Here is a 23,097-nt window from a genome sequence, read left to right as displayed (position 1 = left end):
TGTGCGTCAAATCATTTGTTTACCAGTAAACAGGTTAAATGCAGAAATTCCCAGACTCATGCATTTAAAATAACCAGGTCAACTTAAAAATGTATACACGGTATGTCAACAAAACAAATCTTAGATTTCCCCCGAAATACACATGGCATGGCAGACTGATATGTGTTTGAACTAAGAAACAGTACTGTACATGAAAATGATCGAACAGGATCAGTTAAAAAAAAAAACAACCAATAACAAATCAAAGAAACCACACACGACCTTTAAAGTTGTCCAAAATCTGGTTTAGTATTGTTCCCCTCTGTCTTGAGGATCATACGAGAGCCTCAACACTGAACAATGAATAGCTTAGCCACTGGTCAGATTGTGTCTCGAACCAAATGATGAATGAAAAAATATTTATTTGAATTACTTACCACACAAAACCTTGCTGATGTTGTACTGTCTTTGGCAAAATTCGAACTCGCAATTTCCCTCCAAGATCACCGCCATCGATATCCAGTTTTTTTTCTTTGGTATCACTAAGCAATTTTCTATTCCACGTTTTCTCTGCGGAGAATGGTGAAGATCACGTGACTGTCTTCATCCTCCTCCGTTGTCTGCCCCTGTCTCCCGAAATATATTTTTTGAACAGAAAACGGATATAAAACCCGGCTTTTTTATTGGTAGTTTATTTTGATCGTGCAGTAAGAAGATCATTAATAAAGATATAACTTAGAAAATAATTCCTGCTAAAAGATTTACAGATTGCATTTTTTTAACCAATTTCAAAAAGATTCTTTGTGTAACGTAACAACTTTCTAAATTTATAACGACAACGGAGGTTGGGGGGGGGGGGGTCATAAATCAATACTGTTCGTGAAAGTTCATTACCTTTAAATTGATTTCAGTTATTTAGAGGTACATGTATAACTATCTTGGAACAGGCATGTATATGTAGCATTTTTTTCTAGTAGCAAACATTTTTAGAAGTCTGATCCACCCCCCCCCCCCTTTTTCGGAGCAGGTACAAAAGGCCGGGTAACTGTTACAAAAGTGACTGGCTTTTGATAACTTAAGAGTTAACAACTTATAATGATTACACAAGTAGGTGCTGCAGAGTATCCCGGCACCTGATAACGCCTGATGGTCTGATATTCCTCTTAAAGTAGGAAAACTTAGGTTTACTGTTATATCAGGCTAGAAGAACGCTATCCATATCTCTTTGTTTCAAAGTCATTAATCACGAGAGCACAGGAGATTAAATGGCTTTATATAAATAGATTTCAGATTCGGGCAAATAAAACACCATCCACGTGTTTAATTAATCAGGGACAAAAATTCATTTGTGCGCTGGAAGCAAGCTAATCAAAATACATGTGAAAAGGCGTTATATTTACTTTCATAACGTCCTAAGTGAAATCAAAAACAAAGGGAGAAAGAGATTTAGGGGGTATAGAATAAGGAATTTTTTTTAAGTTTTCAATCGTTAGCAATCAAAAAAGTAAAGTTAGTTGCTTAAATTATACTGCAATTCAAGCTGAGTGAACAAGAGCGTAATTCCGAAGAACAGCATTTCCTCAATGCTTTGATTTGGTGGCTTCTTTTGTTGCCTGAATCTTGCACAGCATCATTCACCAATAATTTCCATTTCTAAAGGGTCGTTCATCATCATTACGTTTTCAGATGAAAAAACATCATCACCTTACCAACAGATGCGTTTTGGAAAGAACGGTAGTGATTACACCGTAAGCTTACGTTAGACCTTAGATTCAAGTACCAGTACGTTAATAGAGACGAAACTGAGTACTGACATGTGGTGGCGAGTCAAGCGTGCTCGGCCGGAAGTGAAAACTCTTCTCGGCTTCTGGTGTTAGTATTCTTGAGATTAATCTTGGAGACATTTTGTTTCTCCCCTGTATCGGAATTAAAACAATATAGACTGAATCAGAACTAATGCCAATAAGGATAGCCATATGTTGGACAATAAAACGACCAAAGGCGTCAAATTGTTTACCTGTTGTTGAGCTTTGGATGCCACGACCGGGACCATTTCTTGTATGTACATGTACTAACCTTGCATCAACTCAATTATAAGCAGCCAAATGTCCCGTTGTTGCATAGGAAGATGAGTCCCCGACAAATATTCTAGCTATATCTCCTATAAATTTAAAATTCCTCCTGTGTCCTATTTTTCTTTTGAAGACCTCTGTTTTGCCAATTTCTAGTGTTGCCCACAACTCTTACCTATGTTTGTCCCTAACTTGCTCTGGAATCAAGGCAGAAATCTTGAATGCTGTAAACTTTTAATAAAATAATAGTTTTACTATAACTAATTACTAGTAGTTATGAAAGTAATAGTTTGTTCTTCTGTTTTGGCTGAGGCTTTCAACTATTCGAATGACCCTCGTATGTGGCACAGATACGTTTTAAAATTATTCAACATTTTTTGTTGAATATCTCCAAAACTATTATTACCCTTGATGTATGTCGTTCTTGACGGGGCTATTTCATATTTACATAAATGGTTATTTTGTTATATGGAATTTCATTTGATATGGTCGGTATTTTATGCATATTTGTGGTGGTCTACCGCTGTGCTGTTGAAGTCTACACAAAGCATTGTCAGTTACAGCGACCTTGCAGCCACAAGAAAGTCTTTACTCAAACATTGCTGAGGCAAGTTATTACTTCACGAATGATTGAAAAATTAATCGTCATATGATGACCACAGCGCTTTATTGTTAGAAATAAATCGATAGAAATATGTTTAAGATTGTTCCAATGAATTCCAAGTCATTGATCGTGGATGGTGCCATGTAGTGAGACACAATACTGTTCCCATGCGCAGGTGCGGGAATTTGTCGCAGTCGAGGAAGAACAGAACAGTAAAGATTTTGCTTGTCATAAAATAGAAACATAAAAAGGAATTTTATTTCTGGTTTTGCATGTTTGGGATTTTTAAAGATATATATTTTAAAGAGAATTTTACTCATACGTACACATATTAGCCTGGTTTGTCCATTGCCAATTAAACACTAGCCCAAAGGTAATAAACATGTTTTATTATTTCGAACTGCCCAACAGTTAAAATGATCGGTATGTAAGCTTTTGTTTATTTGTTCAAATGTCAACTTACATGTAAGCAAGAAGAACAAAATTATAGGGGAAATATTTAGAAATGTAGAACAGATTTTAAATGAGATCACAAGGTGGCATAGTTTTTCGGCGATTAAACATTGCCACGTGACTTGTAAGTAAAGGAATTGTGTCCATCTTTTTTTACTTTCTTGATATGCATAATGTCTTTTGTACGGGAAATCTGATTGCCAATTCTTTTCATCTACACACAAAAAGAGGAGAGGATCGCAAACCACCTGGACGAACATCAATGCGATATGGAATGAAAAGTGACACAAGGCTCTGTGTTATTGGTAATCGAAAGGTTGCTGGTTCGAGCCCCACTGTTGACAGTTAAATGTTGTACACTGTAATAAGTTCGTAGACAATGCACTTTATCTGCATTGTCTCACTCTAGATAACAGGTTACGATGGGGGTTAACCTGCAATGGACTGGTGTCCAATCCAGCGGGAGCCAACGCCCCTCATCCGCATAGCACCACAGACACCCGAGAGGGATTTCAAGGGTCTGAGAAATCAAAAATATATAGTATATTGTTATTCTTAACCAGTTTAAACCATGTAAACCTTTAGAGAGTTTTATTACTCGGTTGAAAATTATCATAAGTCGGAACCAAAGTAATTTTTGTATGGTTTGTTGTAAAACATAAAAAGAAGTTATGCGATATCATTCTTTAAAGGGGAAAGTCTTTTATAAACAATTTCATCTTCATTACGATTTGGGATTAAAGCAATGAACTTTTAAGAAGTGTAGCAATACAACACATATAGCAACGTAAAATGTAATTAACCCCCAATATTACGTCATTCCATATTGCTTTGATATCAATGCAAAATGTAATTACAGAACAAACATGGACTCAATGTTGGCCAATGTGGAATTTAGTATGAATCAAAGTAACTTACGATGAAATCAAATTCAAATAAAATAAAGACAATGTTAAGCGCTTTTGGGGATGATAGAGGAAAATCATATTGAACATGAATAGAATGCGTTTAATATTTTAGGAATTTATTCTTCAACAATTAAACGTATACTGTACAATGAACAAAAGTTCTTTATCGCTGCAGTAGTCTTGGTATTCACTGGTTCATCATGATATTTGCAAAAACGCCATATAAGTGGGTGATGCGCTTGCTAACTCGCGATTTTGATAGGAACGCCATCAAACAGTTTTTGCGTTCAGCAGTACAGTGTATTTATCAACAAAATGATGACTGCCAAGGGACCAGTCAGATTTCTGGATTTAACTTCGGTAAAATTTCCAAAAGACAATCTTAATTTACTCTGTATATTATCATAATGACAAAACAGAAAGGCTTCAGGTCGATTTTAGATCGTTTGGAAAAGTTAGATGCAAGACGCAATAAACATTTCAAAACCGAAGGATATCAAAATAATCACCATCACATTTTTCTGAAAAAGTTGATTAAATTTTGCGTTACCACAGTTTGCGTTCATCTCAAAGCCAAATGTAACAACTCAAACTGTAATATTGTGAGTTTATTACATTTTGCGTTGATGTAATTATATTACACTTTGCTACAAGAAGCCATGAAGGGAACATTGTGAAATTCAGCTAATGTCTCGTGATATAGCAATGCAGCTAAGAATATCCAACCAACAGAGAACTTAATACCAACAAACCAGTGATTGTAAATTATTAATACATGTATAAGAAAGAAACATTTTAAATTCATTCCAAGTCTTTTTCTGCTTTGCAATCCTGTCATATCAGCTTACAAGGACTTAAGAAGAAAACGAAAACAAACAAACACAAGGAACAGATATATATCTTTATTACTGATAAATAAATCCCCAACAAAATCTGAAATAGTACCCAAAACTGCAAAAACAAATCTTATATATAGGAAATAAAATAAAAAAAATACAATGTAAGTTCAAATAGGGAAAAACAAATAATTATGCAATGTTTTCTATCTTCCAACTCACTTCTGAATACAGTCATGGTTCGAGGACTCTTGATTGACGTCATCCAAATACATATGTCACTTTGAAACATCATAAAACTTTCAAACTATAAAGTTGGTAGTACATGTACATATAGAACCGTACTTAAAGTAAAAAGTGTGCTGTTCTTTGTAAATATGACAATTTTGTATGTGGACATTTGCTTTGAATCACAGATTGTGTGGCTAAATGTGCTGCAATGAAACAAAAATTATCATAATGATGGATAATCTTGACATTTTCTAGTTTAAAAAAATGATGTTGCCCAAACTTTCACGCATGCACCTTAATTTCAAACAAAGACACACAACTCATATCAATTCTAAATAATGATATCCCAAAGGTGTTTTGTATGCAATTACTAGTATTCCATATATAGATTGAAGTTCATGCATTGAAAAATCCCCAATCATGATACCCTCATAAGCATGATGACAGCAACTTAACTATTTCAAACGTCAATTTTTTTTCATCTGCAATGTCAGTCTTACAATGTATAGTTAAATAATGCAAAGCTGTCTTGATGTAAATTTAAATCATAAAGATAAATATCAAAAGTAATGCACGTAAATATTGTAAAGTCTTAAAGTATAGTAAAACCTAACTTGATTTCCTATCCAAAGGAGAAAAAGAAATACAGAGTACAAAATCAACCACCATGTGCACACAACTTCCAAAAGAAGTTTTTAAATGCATGAATGAAGCATTTTGTTCATTTCTTTATAACAAAAGAAAAATCTGTTACAAAGAACTCTCAAAATTTTACGCTTGATATATACAGTATCCAAACTTACAGTAGTCCAGTTAAGCAATGTGTGTACATCACTAAGCATTGGGTATGCCACTCACTGAATAGTATAAACACTACAACAAAGTACATACTGAATAAAAGAAAACTACAAAAGGTTCATCTAGTGAAAAGAACTGACTAATGACTGACACTCAATGTACAGTGAAATACTGCTGTTTTTAATCACTAAAACATGTTGATGTATGGCACTTTAAAAGAAAAAAAATTACATTTTACATCTTACAGATGTAATAACTTTCTCTCAAGAAAAAGATTTTACTGAAAGAATATAAATTCTAGTACGGGGTGGGTTTTTCTAAGAGAAGGGGGTAAAGGGGTGGAAAAAAACCCGGACCCCCCCCCTCAGCCCACAATGAATTACTGAAATTCTCAAATTCACAAACTTAAAGTTTAAGCTTAAAAAAAAGTGCACAGAAATTAACTAAGATATATAAACATTAAGAAATTATTACCTTGACTAACAAATGTTGAACTTATAGAAATTGAAATGCAAGTTGAAAAAAAAGATCAAGAGTACAAATTGAGCAACTCACATGACTATGGTAACAAGCAAACATCACCTGTATTGTACAACTGGTAATCTGTAATGTACACATCTACACTAGAGCATAGTAAACCCTTGGCTAGTGCAGATGTTAGAAGTGGGAAGCTGTCTTTTTTAACTGTGTACCGGGTAATTGTGATTTATCTTTTATGTTTTTGGTCTTGGAGATTCAGTGTCATTTTTTGTTCACCTACCTATTTATTTTATTAAAAATAAGCAAAATATCTGTTAAAGCAAAATTCCTCTTGAAAGCAGGTAAAACTGCATTAAGACATTCTGTAACAGATAAAAAAAAAAATACTAAAATGAACTGCACTTACGGTATTACCCTGTTTAATGATCTTTGATAAAATATTTATGTTTCATTTAAATACTTGTTTTTTAAGATGAACTTTGATGTTTTAAATGCAACATCATTAAATTATCTACATGTTCATTTACGATGTATGGAATGTTTGCGTATAAATGTAATAAATTGAATGTACAATCATATATCTATAATAGGAAATGCACTAAGAAAAACAATTTTATAACTTGATCTTATTCTATAAAAGGTAACAGCTATGTGATAAAAAATACTTCCTTTCATTTGACTAAATCACTTCATATGAATGCCATCCAAAAGGGAAACATAATATTTGATATAAATAAAATATAAATATAACAAAATGATTAGATTTGGAATGGTGAGAGACATCAAACTAAACAACAATCAACAAATTGCCAAGAACTAGATCACACACACACATCACAAATCCTCATGGATGATTGGTTTCTTGGATGAGGGGGTGGATCCAGACTCTGCACCACTGGCCTCTGTACCTGGGGTGTTTTGGTCCTCTGTACCACTGGCGTCTGTACCCGGGGTGATTGGGCCCTCTGGCTCCTCCCCTGTTGGTATAGTGACTGTCTGCGATTGGTCGTCAGAGATCTTCTTGTGTGGAGGTTTGTGTCGTTCCTTGGCGTGATGATAGAGGCGGGACTGCTGCAAATCTATCAACTCCTTTCTTACCTGGAGTGGGGAAAACAAAATTGTCATGTGTATGTACACACATTTAGTGGAGTGCCAAGGAATAAATTTTAAGAATATAAGTATTATCTGATAATTTCAAAATAAGTTTGTTTTCTCTTAAATTTTTTGTCATTTGTTATCTGATTTGCTGAAAATCTGTTTGCCTTCATGTGTAAAAGATGCTGTATCACTAAATTTTTGTGTTTTTTTCTATTCCATTCAATGTAAATAAATATCAAAATAAATAAAGCCTTTCATATAAATCAAAATTATATCCATGCATAAATTCATTATGCATCTTATTATATGCATCGAAAAAATCTTTGAGGTATGAAAAAATCAGTTTTATGCTGTACAAAGGGCCAACAGATCCCTATATTTTGGTGCATTTGACAATCATCCCATCTTAACAACATGTAGGTACATGTGTATCTACAAACCTCAGAATCGTCCACTACCTCGGGCCTCCCTGAGCCTTCCTCTTGATGTTGAACTTCATTCCCCTCACTGTCAAAGCCTTAAAATACAAGCAAATCAAATATTATGAAACCCTAACCTCACTTGTTGTGATTCTACATAAAAGTAAATGAGACAAACGTACCTGAACAATTAGCTAATATTCATTCTTTAGAATATAAAGAAAAATGTTTGTTGAGCTTACATGGATAATATCCCCCCATGACAACATAAAATTGGAATTACAATATTGTCAATTTTTGATTAAATTAGATATTTTATTCTCAATTAAAATTATCTATTTATCTAGGAACTAAAAATGTTGAAGGAGTACTAAATCTTATCACAAAATGGCCCATATGAAAACTTGATGCTTTAGTGCTCCATACAATATGCTTTTAGTTTACAGACAATTCCGGGACATCAGTGTTACCTATTCCGTGGATATTAGCAACCTCCACTTCTGGATCCCGGTTGTTTGGAACTCTCCTGTGCTTCATTGACTCTTCCTCTTTGATAAACTCCATGAAATGGTATCCCTGGAGTCTGGGTTTGTATTTCCCATCCTTTAACAAGACTACAAAACAAAAAAGTACTCAATAAGAGTTCCAAATTCAAACAATCATGCAATCTTTTCCTACGCCAGTAATAAGGCAAAAAGATATCATACATGTATGTATTTATTTTATATTATATAATGTGAACTAGTGGAACTATTTTAACGGGGATAAGAAGATATTAAAAATTAGACATTAAAATCTATGTTTGTTTGCTTAAGGTAAAAGATCTGTTTCAGCAGATGGAACATTGTCCATGGGAGGTTTTTCTCCTTTAGTCTGCAAAAAAATACAATATCAAGGTACCACACTACACCTAGATTCATACCTTTTAAGACAATAAAACAAGATGCAATTTAGATGTTTTGTTAAATTGTTTGTATCAATTGATTTGGTTGAATGTAATCATAGCCCAGAGGTTAAAGTATCAGGCCTCTGAACTGCAGATCAAGAGTTCGAATCTGCCTGGGGCAGTTCACATTTACAGAATCAAATTTTTGAATATATTGTTTATCCAAAAAGCAGATTTTTTTGTCTTTTTGACTTATATACCTCTTATCCATCATGCTATCTATCATAATCAAGTAATTATCTACTGATTTGATAAACTATTTCAAGGTGTAGTGAGCCACTCTAAGATTTTTTAAATGAAAAAAGAGGTAAAACCATGTTTCTCATGCTTTTTTTTCCTAGAAGCTAAAATATTTGTACATCTAACACAAAATTCAATCTTAAATTCAATGGGATCTTAAACCCTAGTCTTTGATACCACACAGTGACTTACACTGGGGTTGGTTTTCCACTTTCTGTGACTGGATATCTCTGAGCCAGGCTTCAATTTGCTCCTTAGAAAAGGAATTATCCATATAGTTGTATACCTTACCCTGTAAAAAAAATTATGAATTTATATCAATCCAAGACAGAGATTTATGCATAAACTGGAAGATATTTTCAGAAAACTTCCTATACATACGCGTTAAACATATGACAAACTGTTACTCTGTCACACAATGAACTGTTTACCAGTCGCTTTACAAACTTTCTTATTCAGTCAAAATGATATACATGTGAAGGCTATGGTGATAAAATGATTACTTTAATATTACTAGGGGGATAATCAACAATTGCCACTGGGAGAAGGAGAAGCCCATAGCTGTCAGTTTAAGAATTCTACTTTGCACAAATCTTTTACATCACATCTTTGGCAAAAACACGTTTTTCATGATATATCATTATATCAGTAATAAATATGTTTACCTTTGCAAAAATAATAAATGGAAAGCAAATAATTGGAACATTTCGAAGTCCAAGGGGCATAACTCTGTCAATAATTGCCCGATCATACCCCAAAACCAAGCTTGACCAGATATTCTTATGATAAATATGCATACAAAATTTCATTTTAGTATATGCAACCTCTGCAAATAAATATAGACAATCTACAATGTAAAACTGCAAATAAATTGAGTGTTTCTAGGTCCGAGGAGCACCACTCAGTCAAAAATTGAACCCTGAACTTGACCAGATATTTTTATGATAAATCTGGATACCAAATTTCATTTCAGTATGTGCAACCTCGATCTGCAAAGAAAATGAACAAAAACTGAAAAATGATTGTAATTTTCTAAGTCCAAGGGGCATAACTCTGTCAAAAATTGCTCAATTGTATCCAAAACAAAACCTGACCTAAATATTCTTATTAAAAATTTGTATACTACATTTCATTTCAGTGTGTGCAGCCTCTACGAAGAAACTGTTGGTGGACTGACTGACCGACAAACAGACAGCTGCAAAGCAATAGGCCCCTTCCTTCTTCAAAGGGGCCCGGCATAAAAATTTACTTTTCAGTGTCAATTATATAGAAGCCAAGAGTCAGACCTCTGAAAGATGTGCATAGGACAGGGCTGGTAGAGAGGAGGAGGTGCTGTTGTGGTAGGTCTGCAGAATCTGTCGACCAAAGCTGTTACCATCACCCGACCTGGAACAAGAAAATGTTCTCAATATCTGCAAGTCCATCTATACAACAAGAGATCAGATCATCAATGACTTCACCATCAATATCAGTACTCAGTCTTAGGAGTAAAATCTGGTTTACCAAGGATTGTTGGTGAACTCTAATTATATTATCTCTAGATACAAAGCAACCAAAAATATGAAGTGACATAAAACTGTCAGACTGTATCACAATGGTCTGTTTTTTTTCAGTTTGGGGAAAGCTACTGTTCTTAAAATAAAATAGAATACCCTGCCAAATGTTACCAGTTTACAGTACTTTTTTTACAGCTGGAGTACTCACTGTAGAGAGCAGAAGATGAGGTCGGGGAAGCTGCCACTCCTGACCAGGGTCTGTACTGGCTCCAACATCTCCCTGGACGGCTCCGTGTCATCTACAAAGCTGATCACAAATGGTTGCTTCTGCTTGTACAGTCGCGGGAAGAGGGAGGGAGTCAGTTCTGCCTGGTAAAGAAAGACCAGTCAAAAAGAACAGTCATTAAGAACTAGTCAATGAGGACAAGACAGAGGACATATCCATAAAAAAAATACTCAGTAAGAACTAGTCATTAAGAATGTCAATAGAGAATTTATGAATTAAAATTAATCAATAACAGTTAGTAAACAAGAAGAAGTCAATAAAAGTTAGTCAATATATTCGAGCATTTTGAATTCTATGTACATATTTCCTAATTATCAAATTTCAGTGGTATTATGGCAATTAGATTTTCACATTGTGAAATATTTTTTACAAATAAGACTGCATTCATAGACTTAAGGAAAATTCAGCATAATAAATGAAAATTGATAGATATAAAACAATATATCAATATACTTACAAGTGATGGAGTGAGGGATTGTTCTATGAACTTGGACAATTCCTCTGCTGAGGTCACATCACCACTGTAAGCCACAAAGGGTTGTACAATGTCCTTCTTCTTCAGGACAACAATGCATGGCAGACCACTGCACCCATATATCTGTACACTGCAAAAAAGGTTTAGAATCTATGTGTACTAATTCAAACAAGATTTAATCTTTCATTTCTGCATTTTAAAAAAGTGTATCGTACATTGTACATTAACTAAGTGAAAAAAAAACAACAAAAACATGGACACAAAGAAATCAATCATCTTAGTAAAGAAACACTCCTATTTCACAGCATGGGAAATTGAGAAAATGCTGAAATGACTTACAAATCTTTTCCATTTCCATTAGTGTTGATTCCAAAGGTGAACTGATCTCCAAGTCTCTTTGCTACGCCCTGATATGTATTCACACCTTGCAAAATGAAAAGATAGAAATATATGTGAATTGAAACAATTTTATAATGGCTCTTGTATTCATAGAATTAAAAATGATACATACAGTATGAGTTACATATGTAAGATTTGTCTAAAAAAAAAACCTTTCTCACCTTTACTTTGAGCATCAGCAAAGAGACCCACCACAAAAACACTCCCTGAAATGTTAGATCCATCTGGAAGGATCCCATTTAGGAACTTCTCAATGTCATTTTTCTCCAATAGAGACACTGGTTTATCTTGCTTCAATCTAAAAAAAAAAAAAACAGCATTCCAACAATATTTGAACTTCTAATGCTGCATGAACTTGCATCCATTATTTCTAATGGAAAAAAAATACAGTAAAACATGATGAGATCAAAGTACCAGGGACAACTGAGTTTTGATTCATGATTCATTTGAAACACAGTTTAATTGCAATCCAACAAGTAAATACATGTAATGATCAAGATTAAGGTTTTGATACTGATTTTGCTGTAAGCATGAACTCTTTAAAGGTTGTTTCCTATAGCCAATCAATTCAAATGACCTGAGAACTTCATGATTTTTAAGATTGGTTAGGTAATATGACATAAAGCAGTAATCCACGTACAACTTGTATGCAGTGATGACATCCTCGATACTCATCATCCCGCCATAGTCCTTCAGGTACTTTCCTTGGTGGAAGATCTTGAGAGTTGGATACTGAGTTATTTTTTCCTTTGCACATACATCCGTCCAGTCATAACAATTCACATAGGTAAAAGGTCGGTCTGTCTCGTTCTCAAATTTCCTGGCAGCTTCTCCGTAAGCTCGAAGAAAAGCCAAGCTTCTGTGGTCAACTAGCAAAATTTATAATACTTTGATAACAATACTTACAAAAGTAACAACACAAAATAAATGCTGCTTTTGTTATCAGTTTAAAAGACTACATGTATATTGCATAATTCCTGATTAAACACGAATTTATATCTGCATAAAATTGCGACAAGCACCACTCGCAGAGTTTAAAACCTCACTATTATTTTCTGAGAGTTGGGAACTATAAGAAATATGGATAAATGTTCCATGTTTCAGATTTTATATTCTTGCGATTTGATACAAAACAGCGGGATCGTGTAATTAAGTACTCCCATGATATAAGGAATTAACAGTATATAGTTAAGATAAATTTAAACTTTTAATAAAATTTGTATATTTTCCAATATCTTTATACAGAGCTCTCCTATTAAAGGAGATTATTATAGTCTAAAAATGGCTACAACCATCCTGCTCTCTTATGACAATGAATGTGACCTGTGAGCTCCAACTCAAATCTATTATATGACTTAATTTGCTTACATGGCAGATAGAAGAGAGTGAACACAATATTCCTCTCTTTAATGATGGAGGTGAAAGTTTCATCAGTCAGTGCTTGGGCCAGCTCTATGTCCAGTTTGATTCTCCTTGCTCTTTGTACAGCCTCTGCTACATGATCATCCTCTGTCTCCACTACACAATAAAGCACACAAATCTCAAATAACTGTAAACCTACTTTTATTTGTGTGTAAGAAATTTTGACGAAGTTTGATAGAGCCTTGTCGTGCAAATATTTCTAACTGCAAACAAGTTCTCAAATATCTATGGGATATTATTTTTGATATAATCTACAATTTGAAATAAAAATAAGCAATTGCGAATAATTTTATCTCTGGTAAATCGCTAAAAAAAGTTATCACGAATTAAAGTTTGTTTACAGTAAATGCAGGATACATCAAGGGTATTTTAACCCACTCACCTTCTTCTCTGTATCTGTCTTTCTCTTCTCCATCATCAGGGAACACTTTATCATCGTCTCTTCCTATATCCATGACATCGCTCGGACTTTCCATGTGACCATCCTTGGGTTTCATGTTGTACTCATGTAGCTTATTTACAAAGAACTCAAAGGCAGAATCAATGGACCAAGCCTCCTCTGTCATTAGATCTGGTTTACCCTGAAGATGGAAATCATACAAAGGTTTCAATCAATTCTTCCCTCTCTCTAGCTGTTCTCAAATTATACTGCCTATTAAAAAAAATTGTCAAAGTGACATAAATTTGATTACCTTTGTTTCAAACTGCACAGCAATAGCTGGTGTATTAGGAGGGAAACTGTCTAGTCCTATCATCTCTGGCAGAGTTTGTTCTCTAAAGCAAAATAAAGTTTTTGTTCAGGCAAATGTTCTTAGCTGCACTTACACCAAATCAGTGATACAAGCCCGGTTCAAAATCAATTAATTCAAAAATACATGTGCTTTAAATCACAAAACAACAAATAAAAAAGTTTTTATCTACAAAATTCACTTTTGGGACTATATAGGAAACATAGCTATGATATGACACTGAAATTCTCATAGCAGAAAAACACAAACCATTGGCTAATTAGAAAATTTCACATTTCTAGTCACTACAAGATAAAAGTACAATATGTATCTCACACATTAATGGTGAGAAAAGCAGCTTTCCCATGGAACTGGTTCCCGGCGACTCTAAGAATATCCTGAACCATGTGTTTAGTGGTGTCTCTGTAGAACAGGCACACCAAATGGAGGCCAAGGTCAGGGGTGTAAGGGTGGGAGGTACCATTGCCAGGGATGTCAAACTAAGGGAGGAAAATTAACACATGAATTCATAATACCGGTAAGAGCTCTTTGTTAAAATGGCGCACAAATTTGTAACTGATGCTTTGTAAGTGTTGGTTCTGTAGTCAGAGTCATGGAATTAACATCACTGTTTTAATCAAAAGTGCCTGGTTTCTGTAAACAAATTCACCCTATAGTACATGTGTATAATATTTTGGGGGTAAACTTTATCAGAGAAACAAGTGCCTGTGGGTTGGAATGTAAATATTGCATAACCTTCTCATCACAAGTTTAGGAACATAGACATGGTAAAGTGTACTTTAGAATTTAATTTCAAGATGTTCAATATCTTTTAAAATACCACAACAATTTAAAATTTATGGCAAAAAGTTATAGAATTTGATATGAAATGAATTCCATTTTCCTAAATACTAGTAATCTAATAGATTTAAGATGTGGCAAGATTTATCTAATAACAAGCATACATCATTAGCATATATATATTCCTACTCACTGGTCATAAAATGCATACAAACACTAAAGACAGCCAAATGATGTCATCATCTATGCCAAGCTAGCATCTTGTGTGTATGTTTGATAGGATAATCTCAGTGAAAAATAATCTCAGTGAAAAATAAACTCAGTGAATCCACTAAGATTGTTCTCCCTTGAGAACTCAATGGTTTATTACATATAGCTAACTTTAAAACTAAAGTAGGGTCAAAGCAAACCACCAAAAAAGAAAAGGGCCGAAAAATTTCCATAAAACATTACAGAATGGCTGCACATACATTTGATGGTAAATCAAGTTTCCTCATGAAGTTGGCCAAGGAGGACAGATCCATCCTATCATCGTACACATTGACGAAGCAATCTTCCTGTGGACTGGGGACCTGGCTACACATCATGATCCATATTCTGGCCTCATCTGTAGCTGAAGGGGGATTTCTGCGACATAACATGAACAGGTAATAAAGGTATACAAGTTGATGATGGTGGCTGGCTTATGATCTGTTTTCTCAAGGAGTTTACCATAGCTAGCTTAAGAAAAATATAAAATTAACTGTTTAAACACACTATAAAATATTTCACTTGTTTTAGAAAGGCTTGTCATCTATCAAATAAGATATATCAACTTAATATGGTCAAATCACATGTAAAAAGTTTTAAAGCATTGTAAATATGTTTTATCAAAGTTGATACTTTGAAAGAATATCAATTTTTCTATCGTTGGAAGTAAGGGGATTTCTCTGTTACTTATTCTTGCTATTGAAACAGAAAGAAATTCAATTAGTTTGGACAGTTTTATGAAATAAACTTGTAGTTTTTAACTCTTGTATACTGGTATATCCACAGTTGAAGATTTTGACAGTTAAAGTAGATCCAGTGTTCTGTGATGTCATACTTTTTTGTAAAACTTTGAGTTCTTTAAAATTTGTGCAAGATAGTTTTATATATTTTATGTGAATATGATCACATGGATATAATTAGAAGTACTGTTAAGTTTAAGATATTTTTGCAGCTTAATTTTATCCTAAATTTCCAATATTTTATACATTTTATAGATGCTAAGGGGAAATAACTCTTTCTCTGACTTTTCTTTCAGTTGTATGTCTAAATGCCATATTTTTTCTTATCCCAAAGATTAATTTTAAAATATTTTTGTAGTTTAAGTTTTCTGATAAAGTTGACAAAAAAATTAAACAAGATAAACAAATTTCTGCCCACAAAATTTTTACTTTTAACCAAAAAAATACGGTTTTCTGATGCTAAAATATGCTTTAGTTTATGTTTATCTGGCATCTCAAAAAGTGTGATGACATATATATTTTTTCTAACAATTGATGAAATTTAAGTCTATTAAGTTGAAATCAGTTCGGTTTTTCAACTTTCATCAGAGAATTTTACGAGTATGGAGTTACCTTAAGTCAGCTTTCAAATCCCCATGAAATCTTATCAGTATGAATGTGCAATATATTTTTGATTGCATTACACATATTTTGAAATTAAACATTGTTTGAACTAACAAAAATGTACACAGTACAGCAACTGTCTACATTAAATCATGTTCATTAAGTTTTTGTGTTAGTCTTCAACAGCTGAGCTTTAAGATGGGACCAATACCGGTACTTACACTAGTCCGCCTACTGCATTCTGCGATGTGCTGATGGCAAACTGGAATTTGTGATGGAATGCATAGGCCACCTCCATAAAGATCCGGTGTTCTACAACAAAGAACTTACAAATGTAAGGGTATTATTTATATTAACAATACTAATTAAGTCTCCACATCTGAATCAACTTTTGTTATCAACATTACCATAAGTTCCAATAGCCTTTTGGAAAGAGAAGATAATGTCAGTGGTCCCTTTGTGCTTGTTTATAAAACTTTCAATCTCCTTTTCACTCTGGAGTATTGGAACTTCTCTGAGAAGCACAAGTCTGTAAATAAATATGTACTGTAAATTCCCATTTAAATGCGAGGAATTAATATCTGCATGAAATTGCGAGAAGCATGTACATCTCCTGGATTTTAATATCTCACCTATAATTTTGGGATAGATGAAACTAAATGAAACTGATAAAAATTTGGCATTTGCAATTTCATGTTCTCTCGATAATAAAAAAATCTTCATTTGTATTCTAAATTTTGCATCGCAAAATAAAAAAAAGGATGTTCATTTTCGAAAATGATTTAGTTTTTAATTATCATAACAGGATATGACTTATATATTTAGAATTAACATTTATCATTTTCTTTTAAGCTATAAATAAACTGTATCTGAATTATGCACAATGCAATTTACAACTTCAACAGCTAGCTATGACAGATAATCATGCATCAAACTTAACAACGTAATATGATACTGCTTCTCTGGATATTAAGAAAATGAATACCAATAACTCACTTAGTGACATAACTTACTGAAGAATATTTGACATCATGGAATTAACATCAAACATGGTTTCAATCTCCAGGGCCAGCAAATCATTTCCATGGCTATATGTGAATACAGAGGATGGGGTGTCGAGTTGTGAGCATCGATCAATATCAAGATTGTCGGCATCTCTGCAATCCACCTATCAAAAGTAAACAAAAATACCCTTAAACCCACATCACACGAACAAATCAAAGCGGGCCAATGACAGTGACACTTTCTGAATCTGTGCATGGTTTAAGGGCACTCCACATCTTTTGAAAATTAAGTTATGCATACATGTCTGCACTTCTAAATTCCTTGGAGATATGGATTTCTAGCGTTCACTTAAAAATTACAGAAAAGAAATAAACTTGGGTGGGTGGGGTGGGGGGGAATCAACTTTTTAAAAATTTGTTGCTTTACTAAAAACAAAAGTCCAAGGCCTGCAGTATTAAAAATAGCTAGGTCCTATGGGTAAGAAGACCTTATAGCTACACCCATTGTGCTACAGAGATAGACACCCAAGTTTGACGATATAAATAGTTCCACAATGGGCTGAAATCGCCATGTTGTGACAAATTATCAATCAGTAAAAAGTTAAAGTCACAGGGTGTTGCGGACCCTTAATGTACCAGTAAATCTTCCTATCTGAGCTAGATATGAATGAGTCAACAAATCAAAAAGTTTTTTTCTTTTTTAACATATGTAATTTTTTCAATCTTTCAAAATATTATATGACATCAGTAGTTCATTAGGGCAGCTATCAAGAGTTGTCAAAAATTAAAATCATTCATATCGAATGTATATAGATCAATTTCAATGTCAAGTATAAAGCTAACAATCTAATGCTGAAATGTTTGCATAATATTTTCAGAAGCAATGAAAGAAATAAATGTTACAGATGATTATGTCCTATGCTGATCTTTACTCTACAGCTGATTAGAATTGTAAAATAATATTCTGATACCTTTCAGGTAAACTATATTTCATCATCATGTACAGTAGTCTAAAAACATTCCAACCCGAATATCAACACCTGACGGTACATGTCAGCAACAAATTACATTCATAGTTCTATAAATTACATTTTAATTTCTTCAAAGTATTTTATTACATTTGATTAATTCAACTTCAGAGATGTAAATCGGTAAAGATTGATTGCTCAAATGAAAGATAAATTTGTATCCATGCCACTAATATTTGTGCATGTCATGAATGGGTCATTTAAACGTCCCTTCAAAACCTGTCACAATAACCTATACATTTATTAACCAGGAAGATCTTGGGCAGAAAATGATACTGATTTTTTTAACAGAAGTTCCTCATTACTAAATATAAAACATGTTTCAAGGAAATACATCATACATGTAATGTAAAAAATTCATACAATTTCAAATAACAAACATTGCCTGAATAAAGTCAACTGGAACTCTCAATATCATACAGTGGCTCATAAATGCCTGTCTTTATTTAAAATTGCATGCAGTGCCAATTTTTCTAAAGACAATAAAACTTCCTGGCTTGAAGTTATTCATTTAATAGAAGTGTAAATTCTTCTAGACATATAAGGATTAAGCATAGTCATAAATTCCATTACCATAATCATAAGACAACCTAATAAATGATTTACCACATCCTGAATCTTCTAGCATATTAAATCTGTTGAACCAGACACACAAACTTACCACTCCCAGCTTCAAGTTGTACAATCCTAGGTACTCGGCTGATTTATCATACTCAGCATAAAATCCTCGGTGTCGCGGGTTATCTAAAATAATTACAGAGCAATACATGTACTTTATTAATAAGATCATTAAATGGGTTACATTGCTCTGGCAAAGATGCTAAAGGCTTCACAGTTTTACATGGTCTTACCGATAATATTTAAGTTCATATTATTCAAATTACTTATACACAATATTACAAATCATTCCATTTTCAAGTAAAAACTCTATCCTTGACATTTTCTGCCTCTCTCCTGCTCTTGAAGATGAAATGTTAAAAGTGAAAAAGGCTAAATAAATTGACATTGCCTTTAACTGTTTATGCAAATACTACACATACACTTTAGATTTTATTTCAGTTTTTATACTGGGCTTAATAATGACTTTGTCGACAAAATCTGCACCCCCTTCACTCAGAAAATGTAGCCAAACATATATACTCCAAAACCTTGAATAAACTATGATCGTTTAGTAAAACATTACTACCTATACAATGTCCAAGGTTAATAACCATTTTTGTCAATATTTGGTGATTTAAAATAAAAATTAAAAAAATGTAATTTTAAATTAATCATCAGATATTTGACAAAAATATTTATTGACATGTCATCTCCTTTTATCCAGGGAAATTTACACAAATAAAAACAGATTTCTTTGACTTGTATCTTCACATGATCTTTTTTCTCTTCGGCAGTTCTTGGAACACCTTTCACAATTTTTTCGAAGTTATCATTCAGCCATACTTTCATATTGTTTCTGATGAAGAACCTCTGGTGGCTTATTTTTAGCTGTGTCTTCATCTATTTGACATGATAGAGGGGTGTTTCAAAGAAAAATTTTAGAAAATTTTTCATTCTTTTGAATGAATACTGTTGGAGATATTAACGAATATGAATAGTGTAGGAAAATGTACTGCTTAAAACCAGAAACATCTGAGAAAGAGTATAATGTAGTATAATGTAGTATAATGTAGTATAATGTTCTTGAAATCCAAATTACATGTACATCTAAATTGTCGTAGGCTTTCCATTACATGTTTTTTAACGTGGCAGTTCATTCTGCTCCAGTTCTTGTTTTTGATTTCGTACATGTAAAAGTAAATTGCATAATATAATATGTCTATTTAGCCAATGATTTTTGCATGGTCACCATATGTCAAACCCAACCTGTTATAATGCAAGCAAACAGAAAAGAGTTATAAATTGCCAGGTAAATGACATATACTGTTTCACTGAGAGACATCTAGTACTGCACGAGGTTGGTATGCCATACAAGCTGTTACAAAATTTGATATCAATTCACAAACTTATCAATTGTGACAAAAATTGGATAAATTCAATTCAATTCTTCTTTCCCAGCCATATATTTTCATTGTATTTACGAGGGTTGTTCAGAAATTATTGAGACAGTTACTCTTACTCCCTTGAGAAAAAAGATTAATCATTGAAATTTCACCAGAAAATCAACCAGGATGTTTTTTATTAATGTACAAACTATGAAGTTAATGACATCATTTGTTCATTCCTGGTAAGCTAACAAAGTTGCCTACTGGTACTTCACATGACCCGGTGCAACCACAAAAATCAAGTTATTTCTGTTCAAAGTCAACTTACTGTGAAACTTCTCTTACATTCATTCTGTACATATCTTAGAAGTTAGAACTGTTAAAATCACTTTGTGTGAAAAAATACTTGATATGTAGTCCCTTTGTTTTAATTCTAGTTAAACAAATAGTAAATAAACCCCTATTAACTGAAGGTTTTGACCTTTTTACATTGTAAACATGTAGTTTTTATTTATGCAATTTCTTGGCCAAAAAAGGTCTTCTGAGATTATCACCAATTTTATGTATATTCGCTGGCATCAAATTTTAACAAACCATCTCAGTCAGATTTCAATTGCTGGGTATATATTATATATAGAGCTCTCTTCGTACATGTATTTCAACTCGAACACTACTAAACTTACACAAAAGTGAGTCACAATAAATAGATAAATGAACTTGCCCAATTTGATTTCTCATTCAAGAATTGTAGGTCTAACAACACGTAAAATGAAGATGTTTAAGTTTTTTAAACTCCGAGTGTGTGCCAGCGCCAGGAAACCCAACCACCGACTTGTTTATGTACTGTCATAAACAAACTTTTAAATAATTTGTATTATTACTTTGCTTAATTATTCGTTTAGGTTTCTTCAATGATTTTGCCAATTTTCATTAAAATTTGCCGCTTAGAAAGAGAGAAATTTGTGTTGTCTCAATAATTTCCAAACAACCCTCGTATATGCTCATTCCTCCTTTCTTTCTACATAAGATGTTGTGACCAACACCAAGCTGGAACTGACAGGTTAAATTCTGCCAAGGGAAAGAGCCTGGGGTGATCTTCTAGGGCGAAGATCATTTAGAGAAGGGGGGGGGGGATGTGACAGTCAGACCGATTTGAATACCAGTGCCAGATAGCTCAGTTAATAGCAACCAACTAGAAATTCAGGGGGCCCAGGTTTAACCCCCGGACTGCTTTGTCATTATTTCTACCATCCTGTTACATAAATAATGTGTAATTAGATGGTTTATGAAAGAATTATTGTTCACCTGCTGTATAAAAGACTCAAATAAGTAAGTTGAAGCAAAGGTATGATCAAATTGGATTTTGCCTTCTATTCTTATAACTAATTGGGTCTAAAGGCCAATTCATTTCTTCTTTACTAATCAAGGGTGACAATATTCACTCAACTCTGAAAAGCTGTTAGACTAAGTGCTATACCATGAGGATCCAGTCTTAACTCTCAAAGATAGCATCATTCAAATACATGTATTGGAAATGTAAGTCTACCATATTTTATGTACCAGCATGGCTGGGCCATTTCATGTACACTGACAGTACTAGTATTAATTAATTCTAGAACTCCAGATGTTCAGAAGAACTAGTATTTTATCAATATTTATTCATTTTCTGGACGTCAATAAACAGATCACGTTAAACAAAACGCAATGAACAGTCAATATACACCTACCCTTCAGGTGTGTAACTTACCTTTCAGAAAATAGTACAGCACGCTTATGGTGCTACTTTTCTTGAAATCTGGAAGTTCCTCCTTTTTGATTAATTTGGCGTGTTTAAACTGATTCACAGTGAATTCAACGGCATCACATTCAGTGGACAGCAGCGCAAATAAGATTAGTGCTGTCAATATATTCACCGGCGTCCCCATTGTGTACATCGCACAGATATCAAATTATTGTCTTTTATATCATAACCAGAAATCCCAAAACAACGTTGATAGTCAGTATACGACCAGCTAAGACAGACCACGATTTGGTTTTACCGTATTTTTCGTTTCGTCTGTTGAAAAGTGTGGTTGACTGGTTCATGAAAGATTGAGCAGAGAACTAGGTTAAATACGTGACGTCAGTACTTTCGATTCATGCACTCAACCCCTCCCCCTTTTCCGACGTTAACCGATGACACGATTTCATTATGTTTTGAGCAAACAACACGAAAAGCAATGTTATGTCATGCATAAAGAAGCAGTTCATTTTCTGTTTATTGCACACAAAAAATAAATATTTAACAAAACTTGAGTGAGCCGCGTTTTTCATCATAAGCCGCACACATAGCTTACACATGTACATGCATGTACTTCTGTCTATGTTTAGCTTTTTAAGATTCACTAATGGTTTTATTGACCCCCCCCCCCTCTTGGGTAGGACACCAAGATATTTAAGCCCTTGTGTAATGTATATGCATTTAGTTTGGTGAACTGAGACACTACAACAGCAAGTGCATGCATTTCCATGCACTTGCTCGACCTATAGTACTGTAGTAGCTGTATTTTGGTGATTGCTTGGCCAAACATTTAAATATGTAATCATATACGAAATTAATAATCAATATGAAATATGATTATTCACCAATCAAACCATCAATCCATATTTCATATTCTTATATGTTATATCCATAAAAAACTTGATTATTTGGGTTAGAAATGCATCATACTAGTACTGTTTTAAAGTTGTGTGCATTGGATGTGTTAAAAAAAACCAAACAAACAAACACCCCCCCCCCCACCCCAAAAAACAACAACAACAACAACAACAACAAAA

General features: G+C 33.6%; 2 protein-coding genes across 2 annotated transcripts in view; both read right to left on the bottom strand.

Moving 5' to 3' along the window:
• Window positions 1-609, bottom strand: part of LOC105333748 (transient receptor potential cation channel subfamily M member 3) — a 74,869-nt gene extending 74,260 nt beyond the window's left edge. The window contains exon 1 of the mRNA XM_011436896.4: window positions 417-609. The gene's annotated coding sequence lies outside the window, so the exon portion shown is untranslated. The remainder of the gene's footprint in view (window positions 1-416) is intronic.
• Window positions 610-4,904: 4,295 nt separating this feature from the next.
• On the bottom strand, window positions 4,905-22,384 carry LOC105333746 (thioredoxin domain-containing protein 16). The gene is made up of 20 exons (XM_011436889.4): window positions 22,028-22,384; window positions 18,957-19,039; window positions 17,277-17,431; window positions 16,671-16,792; window positions 16,485-16,575; window positions 15,142-15,298; window positions 14,207-14,370; window positions 13,835-13,916; window positions 13,525-13,723; window positions 13,089-13,238; window positions 12,361-12,589; window positions 11,882-12,018; window positions 11,661-11,745; window positions 11,304-11,451; window positions 10,769-10,929; window positions 10,351-10,450; window positions 9,257-9,356; window positions 8,349-8,492; window positions 7,900-7,976; window positions 4,905-7,459 (listed from the first exon to the last, which is right to left on the bottom strand). Exons 1-20 carry the CDS (start codon window positions 22,212-22,214, stop codon window positions 7,196-7,198), a joined length of 2,835 nt encoding a protein of 944 aa, XP_011435191.3. The 5' UTR covers window positions 22,215-22,384; the 3' UTR covers window positions 4,905-7,195.
• Window positions 22,385-23,097: the final 713 nt, after the last annotated feature.

This window comes from Magallana gigas, chromosome 6 (genome assembly GCF_963853765.1).
Source record: "Magallana gigas chromosome 6, xbMagGiga1.1, whole genome shotgun sequence".
Taxonomy (NCBI): domain Eukaryota; kingdom Metazoa; phylum Mollusca; class Bivalvia; order Ostreida; family Ostreidae; genus Magallana; species Magallana gigas.
The sequence above is the reverse complement of the archived record's forward strand: the minus strand, read 5'-3'. Positions and strand labels throughout refer to the sequence as shown.